We start from the raw sequence: 21,733 nt of genomic DNA, 5'->3' as shown, positions 1-21,733 counted from the left end.
GGACTATTCTGGGGACCTCATTAGTGGAATCATAATATTTTTTTGTGACTGGCTTGTTTGACGTGGCATAGTGTCCTCAAGGTCCATCCCTGGTGTAGTATTGTCAGAATCTCCTTCCTTCTTACGGGTGAGTAACAGCCCATTGTATGCATGGACTGTATTTTTATCCATTCATCCATTGATGGACACTTGGACTATTTTCACTTCTTGGCTGTAACGCTGCCGTGAAGATTAGCGTTCAAGTGTCTGTTCGAGTCTTGCTTTCCATTTTTTTGTGTACGTACCCAGAAGCAGAATTGCTGGATCATATGGCAAGTCTGTATTTGACTTTCTGAAGAACTGCCCAATTGATTACCTCAAGTATCTTTGATGGCCATGCAATAGGCTTCCCAAGCCATGTCAGCCCGTGTCCTGTTTGGTGGCAGAGTTATGTCTTCACAGTGTGTCATCATTGAGTGCTGTCCAGACCAAGTCCTTTTGCGCCAAGCCAGACAAGCCAGGTGCTAGTGCCACCATCCACTTGGACTCTACTGCCCATAAAGCTGGTACACAGGGCTGGGACCCATTGAAGACCCTGTGCTCCATGCGCTCTCTTGGGCGCCCTCAATATCATCACGTGTTCAGTAGCCTCTTGACCCTCAGTGTAATGGGAAGTACCTGTTTTTATTTGTGGGTTACGCTCATCCCTGAAGTCAGTGTTGCTCCAAGGTCAGATGATTGTAGAGGGGACTTTTTTAAAAAAATATTTATTTATTTATTTTGAGAGAAAGTGTGCATGAGCGGGGGAGGGGCAGAGAGGGGGGAGAGAGAAGCAGGATCCATGCTGTCAGTGCAGAGCCCAGCATGGGGCTCGATCTTATGAACTGGGAGATCATGACCTGAGCTGAAATCAGATGTTCAACTGACTGAGCCACTCAGGTGCCCCAAAGGGGACTTTCATAGCTGGAATGGTGGCCATCATTGCCATATAAAGTTGACCTTTAAACAACATGGATTTGAACTGTGTAGGTCTACTTACATGCAGATTTTTTAAAGTACAGTACTGTAAATGTATTTTCTGTTCCTTATAAATATTTTTAAGATTCTTAATTGAAAAAAAATTTTTTTAATGTTTATTTATTTTTGAGAGAGACAGAGCATGAGTGGGGGAGGGGCAGAGAGAGAGAGGGAGACACAGAATCCGAAACAGGCTCCAGGCTCTGAGCTGTCAGCACAGAGCCTGACGCGGAGCTTGAACTCACAAACTGCGAGATCATGACCTGAGCTAAAGTCGGATACTTAACCTACTGAGCCACCCAGGTGCCCTTAAGATTTTAATTTTTTTTTTTTTTAAAGTAATCTCTATACCCAATGTGGGACTCGAACTTATTGCCCCTAGATCAAGAGTCGTGTGCTCCTTTATTTTCGGTAGCTTACTTTATACTAAGAATATGGTATGTAATACACATAGCATATAAAATATGTGTGAATCAACTGTTTACATAATTGGTGAGGTTTGTGGTGAACAGTAGGCCAGTAGTAGTCAAGTTTTGGTGGAGTCGAAAGTTATATGTGGATTTTTGACTGTGCAGGGAGGGAAGTTGATGCCTCTAACCCCTGTATTCAGCGGTCAACTGCATATGTAAATATTAACTTAAACGTTTCCTCTCTGCCCTACAGAAAAGACTGAAACATCCTCACTTTTGATGCTGTGGGCAGTGTCATCCATGGCTCTGCCGTTGCCAGATGCTGATCTCATGGGAATGTGTTTTTTGGCTTCCCAGAAGTCAGTCTCTGGAAGACGAGCCTGTCCCTGTCATGCCCTCCTAGGACTGACCCAGCGATGTTGCCACTTTGCTGGCCTGTTGTGAAAGATGTGGCTCCTGAAGCATCTCTTCTTCTCTTGGGCCTCATTCAAGCATCATATCCTCTGTTTTCCCACAAGAGAAAGTGTGGCCCATTGCACAGCATGTATCTTGTGATCTGTCTGCCCAGATGTAGCAGTTATAGTCTGTTGCTGAGTGGCACTCAGGGGGCCCAGGAAGGGAGGGGGGAGCCAGCGCAGCACGTGCTCAGGGAGTGAATGTGAGCATGGCACCTTCTGCAGAACATCTCCAGGCCTGATACTGGGCTGGGCCCTGGTGTCATGGATCCCACGGGTCTACACCTCCCATCCGCCATGTCACTGCATCTCGCTGTTGGGGATGCCCATCCCTCCAGAGGTGGCAGCCATCCCCATGTCACATTCCACTGGTCCCTCCCCTCCAGGCACTTCCCTGGCATGACCCTCCAAGAGCCCTTGGGCCTTCCTGTCTGTCTTCTTGGTGCTGAGCTGGCCCTGGAAAGGTGGGCTCCTTGAGTGTCACTCTCTCCTGGGGTCACCCCTGACATGGTGCATCATGACCCCTGCCAGGGGTGTGATTCCCCTGGGTGGTCCCAGCCTCTGCCTTCCATGCCTGTTGTTACCTGCCACTTAGAACCTCCATTTTTTGGTGACAGTTACCCAGTGTGAGGACTGTCTGAGTGCCTGTTGGTTCTGCTTGTTTTTAATTTTAGTACCAATATCTGCAGCACTCCAGCAGGGAGCATAACAGATAAGAAATTATGTTAGCAGCCTATAAGATGCTGACTTAGAAGTTTTGTGTGGGCTGCAGCCTTGCCCCAGGGTCCCAAGTGACCTTACTCCATAGAGGCAGCTGTATTCCCATGGGATTCCAGTTATTTCCCTGATTGTAAAGGGGTATATCCTCTTTCAAAAAAAAGTCATACCCTACAAGCTATACAAAGTAAAATGGGAGCTCCCATAACCCTTGTGGCAGGCTGATGGCCACCAAGATTTCTGCCCCTGCGTACATACCTGTGTCATCTGTTCTCGTAGTTGTGTGTGGGACCATGGGGCTAAATGTGAAGGGATTTTGCCAATGTAATACAAGTCCCTAATCAGTTGACTTGGAGTTCATCAAACGAGAGCGATCCTGGATGGGTCTGACCCAGTCAGGAGAGCCCCCAAGTGGGACCAGGCCCCTCCTGAAGAGGTTAGCTGCCATGCTTGGAGGGGCCCACAGCCGGGAACCGGGGGTGGCCTCCAGGAGTTGAGTGTGACCCCAGCCAAGGATGGGAATTCTGCAGTAACCTCAGGAACGTAAGGAGGATGCCAAGTCTCAGTGAGACCCTGCCAGTCGGCACCTCGAGTGCCACCTCAGGGGGCCCTGAGCAGAGTACCCAGCACAGCCTGGCCTGCACTCCTGACTGCAGACTAAGATAAGAAGTAGGTGTTGCTCTAAGCCGCAATGTTTGGCAATTTGTTAGGCCACATAGAAAACCAGTACACTCCTGATCAGGTAACACCGTCCTGGCTATCACCTAACCACCATCTTTATCAAAATGTTTGTTTAGACTCCAGAGCTAATTCCCTTTATTGGCTCCAGACTGTAGAGGCTGCTGGGTGAGCTGTCACATCCTTCTGGGGGCTTCCATGTCACTGCTGGTGACATCACTAGGCCATGGGCCCATGCAACTGCTACCTGACACTGAACTGTCCCCAAATGGTGCACAGACTCACCCCCCGCCACCAGATGGTGCATAGGCCCACCCCAGATGGTATACTGACTCAGCTTCTAGAGGTGCACAACTCATCCCCCAGATGGTACACACCCCTCCCCCAGATGGTGCACTGACTCACCCCCCAGATGGTGTGTAGACTCTACCATCCCAGATGGTGCACAGACACCCCCCCCCTTCAAGATGGTGAGCCGACTCCATCATCCCAGATGGTGCACACTAACCCCAGATGATACACAGACTCATCCCCCCAGATGGTGTGTAGACTCACTCCCCCAGATAGTGCGCAGACTTACCCCCTCAGGTGGGACACAGACCCACACCCAGGTGATGCACAGACACCCTCAGTAGCAGGGTGAGGAGTGCCCGTTGGTGATGAATAATTAGCAGTTTCAGTTATTAGAACAAAACAAAGCCATGGGTGACTTGCTGTCCTCAGAGCCCCTGACTGTGGTTGGCCTGTGCCCTGCCCCTGGGTGCTATGGCACAGATAGACTTTTATTGGTATTGAAGTACCCAGAAGTGGTGAGTGAGGGAATACTTTCTCTTACTTGGAGCCTTGATGTGGGTACTCATCACACCCACATGTTTCCGAATTAGGTATTTAATGAAATCCCCAGCAAACCACTAGAAATTGAGCTAAATAGCGACTCTTGCGACAAAAATAACCCAGCAGTTAATATTTCTAGTTAATAACAAATGCATGTCACTGCTCCATGTTTAAAAATAGGAATTGAGAATCATAGGACAGAAGGTTCTGCTCAGTCAGCTTTTTTTTTTTTTTTCCCCTCAATTTTTCCTTTTCTGGAGACTTATGTAAGAATCAGAACCAGAAGCCAACATCACCAGTCTTAATTCAGGTGCTGCCTTCCTGGTCTCCCAGCCTCCTGGCCTCTGCAGCCCCCTCTCCCCACAGGTATCGGGATGAGTGAGCAGAGGAGGGGTGCTGGGTGTCTGAAGGAGAACACTGTTTCCTGACCACAAGAAACAAGCTCCACCCACAGGGGTTGGTGGGATGCCCGGCCCACAGAAGCAACCTGTGGGAGCAGTGCCAGCCAGGTTGGATCTGAAATTCAGTCGCAGAAGAAAGGGACAGAGTAGATGTGGCAGGAGGCAGGGGTCTGGGCCCAACTGGCTTCTCCCTAAGGCTGACTGCCTCAGCCAGGGGCTGGGGTCTGGCACGTGGAGCTACAGAAGATTGTTCTATGGGTGGCTGGGGTTCGTATCAGGGACAGTGACCTCCCCCCCGCAGGGGCCTATCCCTGAGACCTGGACCACTGTGTCGGGATAGAGAGCTATCGCAGGCCAGACAGGTGTCTTTAAGGTGGTGAGACTCCCAGGGCAGACCCAGAGGGTTTGATGGCCATCCATAGTCCTTGGCCATGTTGGTGCTTGTGGAGGTGCAGAGTTGGGTGCTCACCCTCTGTGCACAGGATGAAGGCACATCTGTGGTCCTGGGCTGTGGTGCCAGTGCCAGTTTCACTTTCAGTTTTATGAACTTCTTTGTTAACTCACATTTCACCACAAGCAAATGTTCATAAAAATCTAAGATTAAAATCAAAAATTATTTTTGGAAACTTTTTAGGATCTGACCACATATTAACCCCAGCATGGCCACAGGCTGCCAAGCCATAGCTCCTGGCTCCACGTCCTCTGTGCACCTGCCCAAGGTGTTCAGGACCCTTTGGCAGTCACTTCCTAGACCCAGAGGTCTCATGGATGTAGCAGGGGTGGACCCCTTCCATTCAGTCACTGTCTATGGCCTTATTATATTTTAAATGGCAAAGCTGACTAGAAACTTTTGAAACTAGAACTAGAACTCTTTTGAAAACACGGACATCTTTTCTACTTGCCCACAAAATACTTGTTTGATTCATAATGCAAAAATCTAGAGAAACGCGGAAATCCTTACGTTATGCGCTTCCTTTCCCCAAACACCCCAGAACACAGGACAGCAGCTTCCAGAGTTCCTGCGCTTGGCTGCCGGCTACACGCGTCCCCAGGGCCCTTCTGAGAGGCATGCTTACACTTCCAGGAAGTTCACGGGCTCACTGGGGGTGGCCTCAGGGGAAGGAACACATGGACAGAGGGGGAGTACCTCTGCCACCTGAGCACCTGGGACATGCTTGGTGCCAGCTGCTCAGAGCCCTCCCCCGAGTAAGCCCTGATCTTGTGGCCCTTTTTGGGTGGGTAGGAATATGCAGGGTGGGATGGGATACGTACCTTCACCCAGCATCTGCTTGTTTCTTTGGCAGGGCCCTGGGGCACAGTCTTGGCCAGAGGCTCCCTAGGAAACAGCCCTATCTGGTGCCATCACTGACCTTTGTCTCCTGAGGGTTCCTGTCCTCACTAGGACTTGCCTATGTTGCTACTGAGGCGAATTCTTTGGTAACAGGAGAAATAAAACATGGCTTTTCTGTTTTCCCCTGAGACCCTTAGTCATCCTTTCTCTTTCAGGCTCATCTTGGCGGCCAACAGGGATGAATTTTACCACAGACCATCCAAGTTAGCAGACTTCTGGGGGAACAACAATGAGGTTCTCAGTGGTGAGTTTTTCCTCCCAGGGGGGTGGCCACAACATGGCAGAAAGTAGGCGCCCCCAAGTGGTTTTATCTGTTCCTGGTGCTGCTTCTGAGTATAAATGTGGAATGAGTAAGTGGACACTCATGGGGCAAGCTCCCAGTTTGGGGTCTGAGGCCAGCATCGGGGCAAGCAGCCCCAGAACTGTTTACCCAGCACTGTCCACATGGTTTCATGTGTTGTGGATTCCCACAAAAGTAGCTGGAAGGATCGGTTGGTTTTATTTGGATTCATCTTTTCACTGTGGGCATATGGTTGGGTGTGTATGAAATGCAGGTTCACACTCGATCACTCTATGAAGCATCATAGTTGTGTGTGTGTGCTTGTATGACTGCACTTATGCCTCCATGTTTTTGTTTTTTGTTTTTTGTTTTTTAAATTTTTTAATGTTTTTTCATTTTTGAGAGAGAAAGAGAGAGTGTGTGTGTGCACGCGGGATAGGGGCAGAGATTGAGGGAGACACAGAATTTGAAGCAGGCTCCAGGCTCCGAGCTGTCAGCACAGAGCCTGATATGAGGCTCAAACTCACGAACCATGAGATCATGACCTGAGCCGAGGTAGGACGCTTAACTGACTGAGCCACCCAGGTGCCCCACACCTGCACTCATTTCTGTTTACACACCAGCACCCCTTGCTCCAGAACTGGCCTGAATTTGGGGAGTAGAGGCTTGGTTGGGGCATATTCAGATGGGAACTGCCTGAGGAGTTGTCATGGAGGTAACAGTCATGTCTCCTGCCAGTCCAGGTGGCAGCCTCCCTGAGTCCCTTAGAGTGCAGTTCCTGCCCATGGGGCAGGCAGGGGTCTACTTAGAAAGATGTGGACAGGTGTTGGCCAGGCCAGGGGTCCATCTGTCTGTAAGCCAGGCATCAGGGAAGCACAAGAGAGCCTGGCACAGCTGACAGGGATGCTCAGGTGCCCAGTGGGCTGAGTGGGTGGCCTCAGAGGCCTGGGGAGGCTGTGTGTGCCCTGCTTTGCCTGCGGTAGCTAAAAGCTCGACTGGGAGCACTTGGGTTGGCTCAGTTGGTTAAGCATCCGACTCTTTGGCTCAGGTCATGATCTCACAGTTCATGAATTTGAGCCCTACAATGGGCTCATGGCTGACAACCCAAAGCCTGCTTAGGATTCTCTGTCTCCTTCTCTCTCTCAAAATAAGTAAATAAACAAAACAAAACAAAACAAAAACTTTAAAAGTTTTAAAAACCTTAAAAAATTTTTTAAAAGCTTGACTGTGGAACTTCTATGGAAGGCCTCCTGTGTAGACTGGTCAGGTGGTTGTGTGAGGAAAACCCTGCCCAGGCTGGATCGTCCTGGTGCCATGTGGGAGGACAGGAGTGGGGAGACTAAGGAAGGCCAGTGTTGTGGACAGGAAGTCTGGCAGGTGGTGGGGAAAGTTGTTGTGAGTCTGTGAAGGAGGCTCCACTCACTGAGTGCAAGAGGGAGAAGAGGCTGGGGCTCTGGACTGTGTATTGGCCTCATCAGAAGCTGCACAGGAGACATGTGAACTGAGGGGTGGGCTGGGACTGGCAAGGAGACCCCTGTATGTAAGCTCTAGGCACCGCAGGACAGTAATCTGTGTGAAGGGGGTGGCTTGTGTGTGGGGTCCTCAGCTGGGCCAACCACGGCTCTCCCAGAAGTGAAGGGGCAGGCCTGAGGGGCTATGTGATGAGGTTCTGAGGGGAACCTACGGGCCTGGCCAGTACCATGCTGGCCATTCTTGGGCTAGGATGGAATGGGAGGGGGTCATGGGGATGGGGCAGTCTGTGCATGTCGCTGTTGCAGGGCATGATTGGGAGGCTGTAGTGGGGGGGGGGGGGGACGAGGGGGATGAGGCCCTGATGGCACTTTTTTTTAATGCTTATTTATTTATCTTGAGAGAGAGAAAGAGCACGTGCACGCGCGTATGGAAGGGGCAGAGAGAAAGGGAGAAAGAGAGTCCCAACCAGGCTCCAGGCTCAACATGGAACCCAACACGGGGCTCTATCTCACTACCCTGAGATCATGACCTGATCCGAAATCGAGATTCAGACGCTTAACCAACTGAGCCACTCACGTGCCCCATCTTACATTTTCGTACATGGTGTGAGGTAGGGTTTGAGGTTCCTATCTCCTACTACATCTCCCCAGTTCTTCTAGTCTTATTTATTGAATAGATACTCTTTCCCCTGTTGCATTCCTAGGGCAACTTGGTTGAACACATGTGTGTGGGTCTATTCTAGACTCTCTCATGTCCCATTGATCTGTTCCTCTGTCTTGATGCCAACGCCACACTGTCTTGATTACTGCAGGTTTTTAAGCAAGTTTTGAAATTAGGCAGGATTAAGTCCTCCGGCTTTGTTCTATCTCAGAACTTCTTTATCCATCCTGACTTCTTTGTGTATGCACATAAATTTTAGAGTCAGTGTAGTAATTTCTATAAAACAGAAAGCTTGCTGGAATTTGAATTTCAGTTCTGTTCACTCTTTTAGTCATTTGGAGAGAACTGTCATCTTACCGATATTGAGTCTTTGGTTGAAGAACAGGACATATTTTTCTCTCTTAATTAGAGCTGCTTGACTTCTCTCAGCGCTGCTCTGTGGTTTTTAGTCTTTAGGTGTTACACATTTTTCTTTAAATGTTTTCCTACTTTTTGGTTTGGTTTGGTTTAGTGCTATTGTAAATGGTATTATTAAATTTTCATTTTCTGATTTTGCTACTATTTACTTACTAGTTCTCGTAGATTTTTAAAAATTAATTTATTATTATTTTTTTTAATCTCTACACCCAAAGTAGAGCTTGAATTCAGGACCCTGAGATCAAGAGTCATAAGCTCTTCCAACTGAGCCAGCCAGGCGCCCCCTAGATATATCTATATCTATATCTATATCTATATCTATATCTATATCTATATCTATATACCTATATATCTATATATCTCTATATCTCTATCTCTATCTCTATCACCTATATCTGTACATCTATATCTATATCTATCTATGTAAATATAAATTTTTTTTTGGTTGAGGGGGTAGATTCCTTTTGGATTTTCTTTATATGTTATCCTGCTGTCTATAAACAGACAGTTTTACTTCTTCCTTTCTGATCTTTATATTTCTTATTTCTTTTATTGTTATAACTTATTATTATAAAAATGACATTTTAATGACTTAGTTGCTTTTACCCCAATCTTCAACTAAAATGATCCTCTAGTCTAGTAAGATGCTTTCCTGTGGCCTTAAGGGCCTCACTGACCCTGTGGCGAGGCCCCTTGGAGTACTAACCATGGCCTGGGCCTGTGGGGTGGGGATGAAGCTCACAGGTGGGCCTGGATATACCCCGGACTCCTAGTGAAGTACCCACCCTAAGGACCTGTGTGTCCTACTGGGAGAGGACAGCCAGTGGCCCTGCACCTGATCCAGGGTGTGGGATTGGGGCATGGTGCCGTTTCTAGGACAGAGCTGACACCGTGCTCCCAGCCCAATGCCGGTCCAGGCACCAGCATGCATTCTGCATGTGCCAGGTTTTACTGCAAGCTTTCAGGGACTCCTGTGGGTATCAGATGTCATCCTAGGGGGCAGGGTCTCTCTCATGTGCCCTGTGGGCTTTGGGGCTGTCTTGCAATGAGGAGTTCAAGCCCCTGTCCCATAGCTAGGACTGCTGGACTGATTATGTGTCTCCCTAGGACATAGGGACAGGGCCGTGGTAAGTGCTACTGGTGGTGACACCGTCATCTGTCACAGGACTTGACATGGAGGAAGGCAAGGAAGGAGGCACGTGGCTGGGCATTAGCACACGGGGGAAGCTGGCCGCGCTCACCAACTACCTGCAACCACGGCAGGACCGGGATGCCCGGGGCCGAGGTACCATGGGGCAGTGGTGGAGCGGGCAGGGCAGGGGGTGGGCTTTCCTTGGGCACATGTAGACACAGGAGGTGGAAGAAGGGGAAGAGGGGTGTTTCTGGTCCTGAGGCCCACTGGCTGCCATTACTGTGGGAACCACCTGCTGCCCGGCCCACGCAGCACCCACCTGCACAGATAGGGTTTGCCCCTCTCAGGGAACACTCTCCACATTTGTGCCCCAACCAAAGTGTCACTTCTGACTGTCGTCATTGTTCCCCACCTGTCAAATGTTTGCAGAGCAATACCCCCTTGGAAGACATACATTGTTCCCACGGAAGATTTTTTTCCCTCATGCTGTACTTCATTAGGGGGTATAATTGAAGAAAAAAAAAATTAAAACCCAACAAAAACAGAGTTCTTGATGCAGACCTCCTTAGCTGCTAGGTCAACGAGACATGGCTGGCATGGTGGTGTTTAGCTCGTACCAGCCCCATGTCAGTCTCCCCATGAAGAGGGACTCAGCCCTGCTGCCTTGGCCACGTGTGTCTGTCCCCTACCCACAGGTGAACTTGTGACCCACTTTCTGACTACAGACATGGACAGCTTGTCCTACTTGAAGAAGGTCTCTGCGGAGGGCCACCTGTACAACGGCTTTAACCTCATAGCAGCTGACCTGAGGTGGGTCTGCTGGGAGGGGGATGGCAACCCACTGGGTGCTGCCACAGAGCTGGGTCATGGGCTTAACAGGAAGTGGGGTTCCCACCCTGCCACTAAGCTTGGGGTACTGTGGTGGCCTCCCCAGGGACATTGCTCCTGTTGGACATGGTGAGGGTCCCGAGGACCAACCGACTATCATGGGGACTCAACGAACAGAGCTCGGGCTTTCTGTGGTGCCGTGAGGGCCACCAGCTCCTGCACGACAGCTGTAGCATGACTCCAGTGGGCATCTCCAGGCATGAGGTCTCCCCATGTCTGTGGCGAAGGAGTCCCCTGTTTTGGCGCTGCCCCTCACATGCCCTGCTCTCTGGTGGCAGAAGCGTCCCAGGCTAGAGAAGGAAGGTCCAAGCACCGCTGACTGGTGTGGAGCCCGGCACCACGGTGTGGTCGGGTGCTGCTGAGCACTGGAGCCTCATGGCGGCTTCTCCAGGGAGGCGTGTCTGAGCCTGCAGCACAGCTCATTTCAGGTTCTGCAAGGCACTCAATGGATAGCTCCCTCGGGAGTTGTCAAGGGGCAACAAAGCTGTCCCAGCTGCCCACGGGCCCTGTCACCGGAGGACATGGACACTCGCCTGTACAGGCGTTTGGGGCAAGTCTTTCCCTACTTGGAGTCAGACAAGTAGGCAAGGAGCAGAGGCAGGTGGAAGGGTCCCCAAGGAAGCACGGGCCTGGAGCCTCAGGGGTGCCTGTGCTGGCTGAGAGTTAGGAGTCTGGCTGCTGGAACCCAGCAGAGGGCCTGGGCCATGTGGGAAAGTGGCATTTGGGGATGTTGCCAGGTCCACGTGAGGCACACAGAGGTGCAGCAGCCAGCAGTTACCTGCCTGGCTGTTTGGGGGATGTGCTGAGCCCTTCATGTGCAACACTTGGCACGTCCTCACAGCCACCACCCTGTGTACACCTGATGTGGCTGAGCTCCGACAGGCAGCTGACATGGCTAAGACCCCTGCTGGAGTGACATAGGGCTGGGGTCTTGTGGTGCTTCTCTGGGCACCTGGCTGGGGGGTCCAGGTGCCTCTGGAGACAGTAGTCACATCCCATCAGGTGGGCACCAGGTTGGGAAGAAGCACTGCACGCACGGCCGTGGTGCCACTGGACACCAGCCGGTAGCATCTGTGTTTCTGGGCCGCCAGTGGCTGTAGCCTGGCTTCTCAGAGTGTGTTTATCTCTGTGACTCCCATGCCTGGACCCTGGCCACAACCCTGTATTAGCTCAGACACCAGCTACCCTGCTCTGGACCTCCACAGGGCTGCCCGTAGCCCAGGGCCTATTGGTCAGCAGCATTTGCTGAGTGTCAGTTGAGAAGCGGGCACTGCCTGTGGTCCACTTCCCACTGCGGACACTGAGCTTTGTGGTGAAGTAATTGTTGGTGTTTGGTGCAGGTTAGCAGGAGTCATGCGGGACCCATGTCCCTGGCGGCGGGGATCCCAGAGCCCGTGCCTAGGGCTGGCGGTCAGATGGCAGGCAGAAGCAGGGGGATGGCTGGGGTTGCATGTTAGGTGCCAGTCTCCCGCCTGGCCCTGTCTACAAGCGTGCAGACAAATGTGCAGACAGAAGAGTAGACGCTATTGACAGTCTTGGTGTATAAGGCAGATCACGTCAGGTGGGGGAGTGGTAATGTCACAGCCACGAAGGATGGCCAATGTGGAGAGGCCCTGGCTGGGTGTTCCCACCTCTGATGCCCCAGGGCCCATGTGCATTTCTCTGAGTAGGCCTTGCAGAGCTGCTGGAGGATTCAGGCATTTGTGGGAACAGCCCGACAAGGTGGGTAGGGTGTCCTGTGCTCCCTTCCACAGGACTTGTGCTTCAGAGATGTGGCCCAGGAACTGTAGGCGTTTTGTGTATTTTGCCCTTCGGTGAAGTGGGCATCCATCTCTCACATTCTCCCTCCCTGCTGCCCTCTCCTTGTGTGCCCCTGCTGCCAATGCCCCAGAGGTCAGTGGAGGTCGTCAGTTTCCATCAGGGTAGGTGGTCAGTGCCCCATGGTTTGCCAATGACCAGATGCCTGTCCTGAGCCTGTTTCCTTCTACAAGGAGCCCTAGGCCCACTGTGCCTTAATTGTCCACTGCATGTGGACACACACCTGCCGCGTGGATAGTCGCATTGATGTGGAGGCTGAAGTGTCCATGGGAGGAGGTGGGTGCTGGCACAGACACTTGTTCCCTTGCCCTCCATGCTCCCCCTGTACAGGGACCACTTTGCCTATCTGTCGTTCTGTGTACATCTGATCCAGTCTGGGAGACCAGTAACCCAGCAGGACTTGGTGCTCAGCAGCCATGTCAAGTGGCTGGGTGATGAGGGCCCTGTGCTCTGAGTGGATGCATGCATGGGCAGGTGGCTCCTATAGGTAGGACTTGGGCCCATCAGTGCCTGAACAGCTCTCCTGGCTCCTGGGGCCACAGGGTTGGACCATATCTCCCTAGACACAGCCCTCAAGGACGGGTGGCAGCCAGGGGAACCCAGCGGGTTATTCCCGAGGGCCAGGTGTGCAGGGCAGAGGCCAGAGGGAGTCAGTGGTAACCAAGCAGCCCTGGCGATAGGTGCCGGGAAGAAGTCAGGGCCGAGAAGAAAAGAATCCCATCATCTTCATAGCTGGTCCCTAACTAGGCATGGGGAGAGTTGGTGTCCAATCCATGGGTCTTCATGCTTTCTAGGTTTTTGCCTACAAACAAAATTCCTGAAGTCATTAGCCAGATAGCTTAAGAAATGAGCCAGCAGCTGTGGGGAGGAAGAAGATGAGCAGAATGTGAAGCCATGTGGGGCCAGAGTGGGCATTGCCGGTGGAACTCCCCGGTAGCCCCACCTGGTCTTTGCGATTGTTCATCTTGAAGGCTCAGGTCCCATGTGTGGTGGTCTCCGTGCCTCCAGGAGGGCGGCTCACAGGCCAGGAAGAGTCCTTCTCCAGTTTGCAGAGAAGGCAATTCTAAGTCTTAGTAGGAAGATTTGCTATGGTATTTAGTAGGAGTGGGAACATTTTCAGCTCTGAGCATTTTGAACTATTTTTAAATGTACATGCAGTGCATGAAAGTAGGCAAATGTGATCTTTGATGCTTTGTTCTGAAGCCTCTGTTACCCTGGGGCATCCCTCTCTGTCTGGAGGTATCCAGAGATGAGCTGTGTGGGTGGTGACCGGTGTTTATGGGTACAGAGCAGTTATCGACACATGAGCCTGCAAGTACCCATGCCACGGGAGCATTCAATGAGGCAGGAGGGTCTTTTAGATGCTGTCCCTCCCAGGCTGCTCCCAAGCCATTGGTCCCTGCAGTGGGCCGGGAGTCAGGAGCCAGGAGACTCAAAGCGCCTACCTGAGAGGCCCCTGAGAGGCTGGAGCCCTGACTAGCTCCTGCCCTGGCTATGGCGAGCCATTGTCCCTGTGCTGGGAATGGGGCCGTGGGGATTGCCAGGCAGTAAGAGATCAGAACCCCCCATGGCTCCCTTCTGACCCTCTCTCTCCTCCTGTCTACAGCACAGAGAAGGGAGATGTCGTTTGCTACTATGGAAACCGGGGGGAGCCTGAGCCTGTCGTCCTGGCACCAGGTAAGCCTCCTCTGGTGGATGGTGACAAAGTGGGGGCTGCTTCTATAGGGACACCTGTATACTTTTCAGAGCCTGGGTCCCTGCCACATTTCTCTCCTGGGACTATGCTCTTCTGCTGTTTGTGTATCTTACGGCCCCAGAGTCCACATGTCAGGCTGCCTACAGCCAAGGCCACCTGCCCACAGCTTAAGCCTTCCCTAGCACTGAGCTCTTAACTGCCAGAGAGAATCAAAAACTAAGAGGCAAAAAAGGACACAGGCCCCTCTTACCTTTCTTACACAGGCCCCTCTTACAATTCTATGCATTGGCTCAGAGGCCTTTGTGGAAGCATCTGGAAAACACCCCTGTGATGCCCTCCCTCAGTTTATCAGTACTTGAGATTCTGTGACTGGAGATGCTTGTTTTCTGCTCAAGAAAGGAAGGATGGGATAGAGGGAGGGAGGGAAATCATTTCAAATACATCATGTTGTTTCCTTGAGCTTGACCTTGCCTGATCCGTGTCACTTTTTTTGAATAGCAGCTTTGTTGGGGCGCCTGGGTAGCTCAGTCCATTGGGCATCCGACTTCAGCTCAGGTCATGATCTCATGTTCCATGAGTTCGAGCTCCGGTTCAGGCACTGTGCTGACAGCTCAGAGCCTGGAGCCTGCTTCAGATTCTGTGTCTCCTTCTCTCTCTGCCCCTCCCCCGCTCACACCCTGTTCCCCCCGCCCTCAAAACATAAATAAACATCAAAAAAATGTAAATAGAAGCTTTGTTGAGATATAATTCATGTATCATATAATTTACTCATTTTAACTGTACCATTCAGTAGGTTTGAGTCTATTCTCAAAGGTGTGCAATTATCACACCTGCTGTTGAACTGCTATTGAATTCTGTCACATTTTCATCACCCTAAAGGGAAACCCCCATCCCCATTAGCATTTACCCCCCACTCTTCCTACCCCTCAGTCCTAGGGAGACGCAGAATCCAAAGCGGCTCCAGGCTCTGAGCTGTCAGCACAGAGCCCAATGCGGGGCTCGAACTCACTAACTGTGAGATCATGACCTGAGCTGATGTCGGATGCTCAACCGACTGAGCCACCCAGGCACCCCTCTTTCTTTCTTTCTTTTTTTTTTAAGTTTATTTATATTTTGAGAGAGAGAGAGAGACAGAGAATCCCAAGTAGGCTCCACACTGTCAGTGTTGAGCCTCATGTGGGGCCCAGACTCACAGACTGCGAGATCATGACCTGGGCCAAAGTCGTGTGTTTAACCAACTAAGCCACCCAGGCGTCCCCCACTAAGCTACTTTCTGTCTCTGTAGATCTGCTTGTTTTAGGTATTTCATATAAATGCAATCATACAATATGTGGCCTTTTGTGACTGGCTTCTTTCATACCATCATGTTTTCAATGTCCATCCATGTTGTAGCATGAATTAAGGCTTCATTCCTTTTTACAGCTGAATACTAATTCCGTTGCCCAGATATTCTATATGTTGTTTCTCCATTCATCTGGTTGATGGACACTCAGGTTGCTTTCACCTTTTGGCTCTTGTGGGTAATGCTGCCGTGAACACTTGTTACAAGTTTTTGTGGGGACCCGTGTTTTCACCTTTCTTGTTTTTATACCTAGGAATGGAATTTCTGGGTGGTAAGGCCCCTGTGTAGCCTCTTTTGGGAGCTGCCAAACTGTTTTCCAAAGTAGCTGCACCATTTATGTTCTCCCTAGCAGCATGTGAGTTTCCGATTTTTCCACATCCTCACCAACAGTTATTATTGTCTTTTTTTTTTAATGTTTATTTTTGAGAGAAAGACAGAGCATGAGTGGGGGAGGAACAGAGGGAGAGGGAGACAGAGGATCTGAAGCAGGCTCCACGCTGACAGCAGAGAGCCTGATGTGGGGCTTGAGCTCATGAACTGTGAGATCACTACCTGAGCCGAAGTCAGATGCTCAACTGACTGAGCCACCCAGGTGCCCTGTCTGTCTTTTTGATTATAGCCACCCTAGTGGATATGAAGTATCTTATGGTGGTTTCGATTTGTGTTTCTCTGATGGCAAATGATACTGAGCCTCTTTTCGTGTACTTATAATTCATTTACCTGTCTTCTTTAGTCCTTTGCCCATTTTTTAAAATTGGGTTCTTTGTATTTTTATTATTGAGTTGTTCTTTTTTTTATTTTTAATTTTTTTCGCATTAAAAAAAAACTTGTTGCTCTTGATGGATAAAGCACAATGATAACCCAGCCTGGTGGCCCAGCAGAGCCAGGGCTGTCTTCCTTGGAGGTGGCTATGGCCACCTCAGACTTAGTTGAGATCCTCACCTGAAAGCTTGTGGCTCCCTGTCCTCAGTGCATCTTTCAGGGTGCATGACTCCGAGTTCACCTGCCACTGCTGCCTGCGGCTCCAGGGGCCTCTTCACTTCAAGGCCGTGCCTCTCCTTTTTTTGACATGAGAAACCCTTTTCTTTCTTGTCACACATTCTTTTAACCCACTGAGAACTTGTTCGGAGAAAGTAGCGCTGAGACTCTATGGCTCCCCCTTCAGGGTCCTGGCCAGTATAGAGTAGAGGTGGGCCCTGCCCACTCTCACTGAGTGAGGCTCTTGTGATGTTGGCAGGCTCCCTAACCACTGACATATCCAGCATATACCCCTCTGGCCTCAGGTTGCTGATTCTCCCACCCTTGACCTTCTCAGGTGGATCCATACCTTGCAGCTTTTTCCAGCTTAGAGATGGCGGTGAGATGGGGAGATGGTTCCTTCTTGAGTATCCCCTTGCCTGTGCCCAGTCGGAATTTAGGTTGTCTATTCCCTATTATTCTGCCTATCAAGGCCCCTTGACACCTGTGCCTCAAGGTCTCCTGTGAATGCCCTGCTATGTTGAGTTCTCCACTCCTTGCCACACAGACGGGTCAGAAATACACATAGAGAAGGTGCTAGAGTATGGGGTGGCCTGGCCTCAGTACCCCCGGACCATACTCTTGGCCCCTTGCCCAGGGTGGGTAGGTGGGTGGGTGGGAGTTTACCCTGAATTCAGACAGTGAGGTCTCTGCACCGGCTGGAGTATCCCCCTTTCTGCAGGGACCTATGGACTAAGCAATGCACTGCTGGAGACACCCTGGAGGAAGCTGTGCTTTGGAAAGCAGCTCTTCCTGGAGGCCGTGGAGCGGAGCCAGGAGCTGCCCAAGGATGCCCTCATCGCCCAGCTCCTGCACGTGCTCAACAATGATGAGGCGTGAGTGGGCAGGTCCAGCTGGGGCAATCAGAGCATCCCTCTTCTGCCCTAGCCCTGGACATAGAGTCAGGCAGACTCTCCTGTCCTGGGAGGCTCATGGAAGGGACTGGGACACGTTCCTCACCCTGGGGTAGCCTGTACGGACACACTGTTTTTTGCTCTTCTCCTACCTGCTCCCCTCCTGGGACAGTGCACTTGGAAGCTCAGTGCTCTCAGAGGCTTGATGCAGGCCTTTGTGGGACAGAGAGTAGCTGGAGGTTCGCCGCGTCCGCACACAGCTACTGGGAGATTGTAGAAAGCTCCCCGGTAGTTCAGAAACCACAGAAACAAGCAGACGACCTAGGGGTATGTCATCAGGTTAACTGTCCTTTCAACATGCTGTCCTATCAGTGCTGTGGCACAGACATGCCTGTCCCAGGAATTGCCTGGGGGAAAGTTGCCCCTGACCTGACTTCCTTTAGGCACTTCAGTGGCCTCTGCACAGGGCACCTGCCCTAAGGACACCACCCCCTGGTGTGTCTTGGCCATCAGCTGGGGGTCAAAGGTGCTGGCAAGCTACCTTCCTTCCATTCAGTAATGTGGCCCATACTCAGGCCAGGCCACTATCCTGCCCAGATGCCCCTGTAGCCCCTCAGAGGAGCCTCCACGGGCTGCCTCCCACTGTTCTCTCCTGGGACCCTCCTGGCCCCTTGCTTACTCTCCCTCTCTTCTCCAAACCACAAACCACGGCTCCTTCTGCTTCAGCACAGCCGCCCCTCAGGAAAGTCCTACTTGGGCTGGCCCAGCATCCTATGCTCAGCTGCAAGTCCACGTGGCCCTTGGTCACTGTCTTCCATCCCCTCTGGCCTGAAATGGGGTCCTGGCTGCCTAGATTGACAGCTGTGGTCCCAGCACCAGCTTCAGTGGCTGGTAAGCCACAGGGCTTGAATGGGCTCCTGTCACATGGAGGGATGCCCGTGGGGTACCTCTTGGAGTAGGCAGGGAGTGTGTGGGGCCAGTGACTCCCTCAGCCAGGCCCCCACCCCTAGCACCCCAACCACTCAAACCTCACCAAGACAGGAAGGTGAGTTTGCTCCGGGAGATGGCTTCTGTCCTTCCTGTGGGTGGCCCTGTACAGCTCTGACTAGATGGACCCCTGACATTTGCAGATTCATCAGAGCCTTCCCCAGTGCTCAGCTCACAGGTGCTCATGTCCCTGGGTCCTAGGGAAGGCTCCTGGTGGTTCTGGAAGGGGGACTGGCCCGGCAATCACTATCTGGCAGCCGGGGCTCAGTGATGGAGTCCCGAATAAAAAATTGGACTGAGATTTGAGGCCTTCATCAGGAAAGTGCACAGAACAGTCCTCATGGATTCCCCAACCACTTCGTGAAGCTGGTGGGCTCCTTAGACACCGCAGGCTTTGAGGACATCAGGAGGGGCTGCAGGTTGGGTGGGTGGAGGCAATGGTGACCCCTCCTCTTTCCTTCCAGGCAGCTGCCAGACCCAGCTATTGAGGACCAGGGCAGGGAGTATGTGCAGCCCTTTCTGAGCAAGTACGCAGCTGTGTGTGTGCGCTGCCCAGGCTATGGCACCAGGTACGAGGGGCTGCTAGGTGTGTTCAGTCCTGTCCCATGAGGAACCCGGCCTTCCCTCAACTCTATGGATCCCAGAGCCTCTGCCCTGTCTAAAAGCAGGTGCTATTTCAGCTTGGGGGGTTGTGGGGCCAGCAGATACCACATTAGTTAATGTTAGCATGAAATGCCTGCTGGCTCCCATGGGTGCTGCAAGAATGGTTCCTGGGCTGTTTCCTGCTCCCTACACAGCCATAGGGGAGCTGGGATGGCTACGGGCACCCTTGGGTTGGCAAATCCCTGTGGGCGCAGAGGTCCCACTGCCCGGCACTTCCCCTCGTTCGCCCTATGTCCTTGAGCCTGTCACATTCCCTGTGTGACCAGGGCAGGGATTATTAGGTTATCTCAGCCTGGGGACATCACCTAACGGAAGGGCAACTACTAGTCTCAGCTGCAAGGAGAGAATGCCTGGGAGGGAGGAGCTGTTGGCATCAGTGTCTCCTGTGCCAGCAAGTTCCTTCCCTGTCTCTCTCCCTCCTGGGCAGAGGAAGATTGGCTCCGTGTGTGTCAGGGAGGCCCAGTCCGCCCATGTGGTTCTGCCCAGGGTAGCCCATATGCTATACTTGGACCTGCCTGGGAAGTACAGAAGAGGGTAGGCTTCTGGACCAGCCAGGATGCTCCAGGAGTGCGCATCTGACCCACCTGGCCTATAGGCCGACTGTAGCCGTGTGCACAGCCACATCTGCCTGGACTTGGCTTACACCAGGCCCCGTGGGTACCAGCCTCCTTCCAGGCTGGAAGCTTGCTGTGACTATGATGGATAGGCCAAGCTCTTAGGGGCCCACAGCCGTAAGGACTCAGGGATGGGGTGCTTGGGTGGTGGCAAGTGCTGAGTGATGCCAGGGTGATGTCACATGTACTCTGAGTGCATGGTGATGTTGCAAGTGTGCTTGGTGTTCGGGTTCAGGTCAGCCCAAGTCTTCCATCCTCCAGGAAATGACAACTTCAAGCCCTCTAGCTGGGGGATAGGATGGTAGGCAGGGTCAGGGTGGTGTCAATGCCCAGCCCTGATGCTCCAGCACCTGAGTGTTATAGACTTGAATGGTGGTCTTTCCATTGGGCAGGGTTTTCCCTTAGCAAGTGGCAGGGCATCAGTTTTTTTCAAGCTTGTCTTCTGTCATAGACTTATTTTCTTATTTTCCTGCTCACGTGTACTCATGTGCATGAGGCAGAGTGCCAGGTCTGCTCCCTGGCTGAGTGTGTGGCTGCTGGGTCCAGCTGCAGCTGGACCAGTCTTCAGCATGTGTGTGCCCACCCTGGGTGTTGGCCTGTGCTCAGCTGCTCAAGGACCTGGTGCCTGCCCTCTGTCAGGGGGAGACAGGAGCTGACTAAGTGAGGTATGGCCTTGGGGAGGGCTGGCAGGAGGAGAGAAGGTGCACTGAGCATTTGGGATGGGTAGTGGGGAAGGAGGACAGGAGAGAGTTCCCGGTGACCGAGGCCTCATTTGGGGCTCTGACAGGCAGGCAGGAGGCTGAGGGCAGAGGGCTAAACGTGGGCCCCTTGCTCTCTTTCAGAACCAACACAGTCATCCTCGTGGACGCGGATGGGCATGTGACCTTCACAGAACGTAGCATGCTGGACAAGGACCCCTCCTGCTGGGAGACCAGCACCCACGAGTTCAAGCTGCAGAGCTAACCCTTCCCCCTGGATGTGGCCACTGGGCTCCAGGAAGGCCCTGCCTCGAGGGCTAGTATGGATAGGAACTATCACATGTACTGCCTGTGACTTGGCCAGCATCCCCCAGGACCAGGGTCCTCTGGTGTTTGTGTGACCTGTCTGTGTTGTCATGTCCAGCTCAGGGTCCACCCTCATGCCAGTGGGAGTGACAGAGTCACATGGCCAGGTCTGAGGGGGGCTCAGGTGTGCTATGCATGTGTGAAGGCACCTGGGCCTACCCCCTGCCCAAGCACAGAGGCACATACTCAAGGCACATGTTTCCACGCATACCTGCAGGTGCATGGTCACACACACACACACACACACACACACACACACACACACATGAGCAACAGAGAGGTACACACACACACTCCCAGGCATACCCACACATGCGTGCCACACAGGCAGAGGTGTGCCTCTCACATCCACATGTGCTTCTGGCTAGTGGGTCTTTGCTTTGACCAAAACAACAGGAGTAGACTGTTATTTAAGAGTGGCTCCTCCTCTCCTGGCTGTAGTCCACTTCTGGACAACCAGACTTGCTCTTAGAGAGGAGAGGCCCCATTTGGAATGAGAAATGAGAACAACTCCAGAAGAACCTGCTTTCATAACAGAAGCACCGCCTGGTTGGTTGTCCTTTGTGCTCTGGGGGATCTCCTATGTGCATGGGGTGGTCCTGTGGGGGAGGGGAGCAGTCTTGCATGCACCAGGGGTCCTGTGTATGCTGAAACACCTTGCCACGCTCTCAGGCACCTACTTGCCTGCCCACTGGGATCATGGGTCCTGAGCAGGCCCATCTCAGCGATGGGACACAGCCAACCCTTGCTATTTCCCTTCTCCTTGGGGAGTCGGACTTCATAGGAATCTGTCCTTGAACGTGAGACCTTGATAATAAAACTCTGAGGTGTGGTGAGTCCATGCATTTCAGATCCTTGTGTGATGGGGGGACAGCTGTGCAGGGGATCAGTGGGGTTGCTCTCCTGGCCTGCAGGAGCTGCCAAGACATTTTCTTCAGAAGGAGCCTCTTCCCACTTTCTTCTTTTGCTCATGGGTTCCTGAGCAC

The 21,733-nt window shown here is 52.1% G+C and overlaps 1 protein-coding gene across 5 annotated transcripts in view; it reads left to right on the top strand.

Annotated features, from left to right (window-relative positions):
- The window catches only part of TANGO2 (transport and golgi organization 2 homolog), a 36,352-nt gene extending 14,769 nt beyond the window's left edge, over positions 1-21,583 (top strand). For 2 of the 5 annotated variants that reach the window (XM_019435610.2, XM_019435609.2), the window contains exons 3-10: positions 5,998-6,086; positions 9,838-9,957; positions 10,500-10,614; positions 14,117-14,187; positions 16,864-16,905; positions 17,248-17,401; positions 18,871-18,975; positions 20,526-21,583. In XM_019435610.2, the coding sequence (XP_019291155.1) occupies positions 5,998-6,086; positions 9,838-9,957; positions 10,500-10,614; positions 14,117-14,187; positions 16,864-16,905; positions 17,248-17,401; positions 18,871-18,975; positions 20,526-20,646 (817 nt within the window). In that variant the 3' untranslated portion in view covers positions 20,647-21,583. Of the gene's footprint in view, positions 1-5,991; positions 6,087-9,779; positions 9,958-10,499; positions 10,615-14,116; positions 14,188-16,863; positions 16,906-17,247; positions 17,402-18,870; positions 18,976-20,525 lie in introns of those variants that run through there. The other 3 variants (XM_019435617.2, XM_053902252.1, XM_053902253.1) reach the window with 3 other exon arrangements.
- Positions 21,584-21,733: the final 150 nt, after the last annotated feature.

Source organism: Panthera pardus, unplaced genomic scaffold, assembly GCF_024362965.1.
Source record: "Panthera pardus isolate Hobbes unplaced genomic scaffold, ASM2436296v1 HiC_scaffold_15, whole genome shotgun sequence".
NCBI lineage: Eukaryota > Metazoa > Chordata > Mammalia > Carnivora > Felidae > Panthera > Panthera pardus.
Note: the sequence above shows the minus strand (reverse complement) of the source record. Positions and strands in the feature narration are given on the sequence as shown.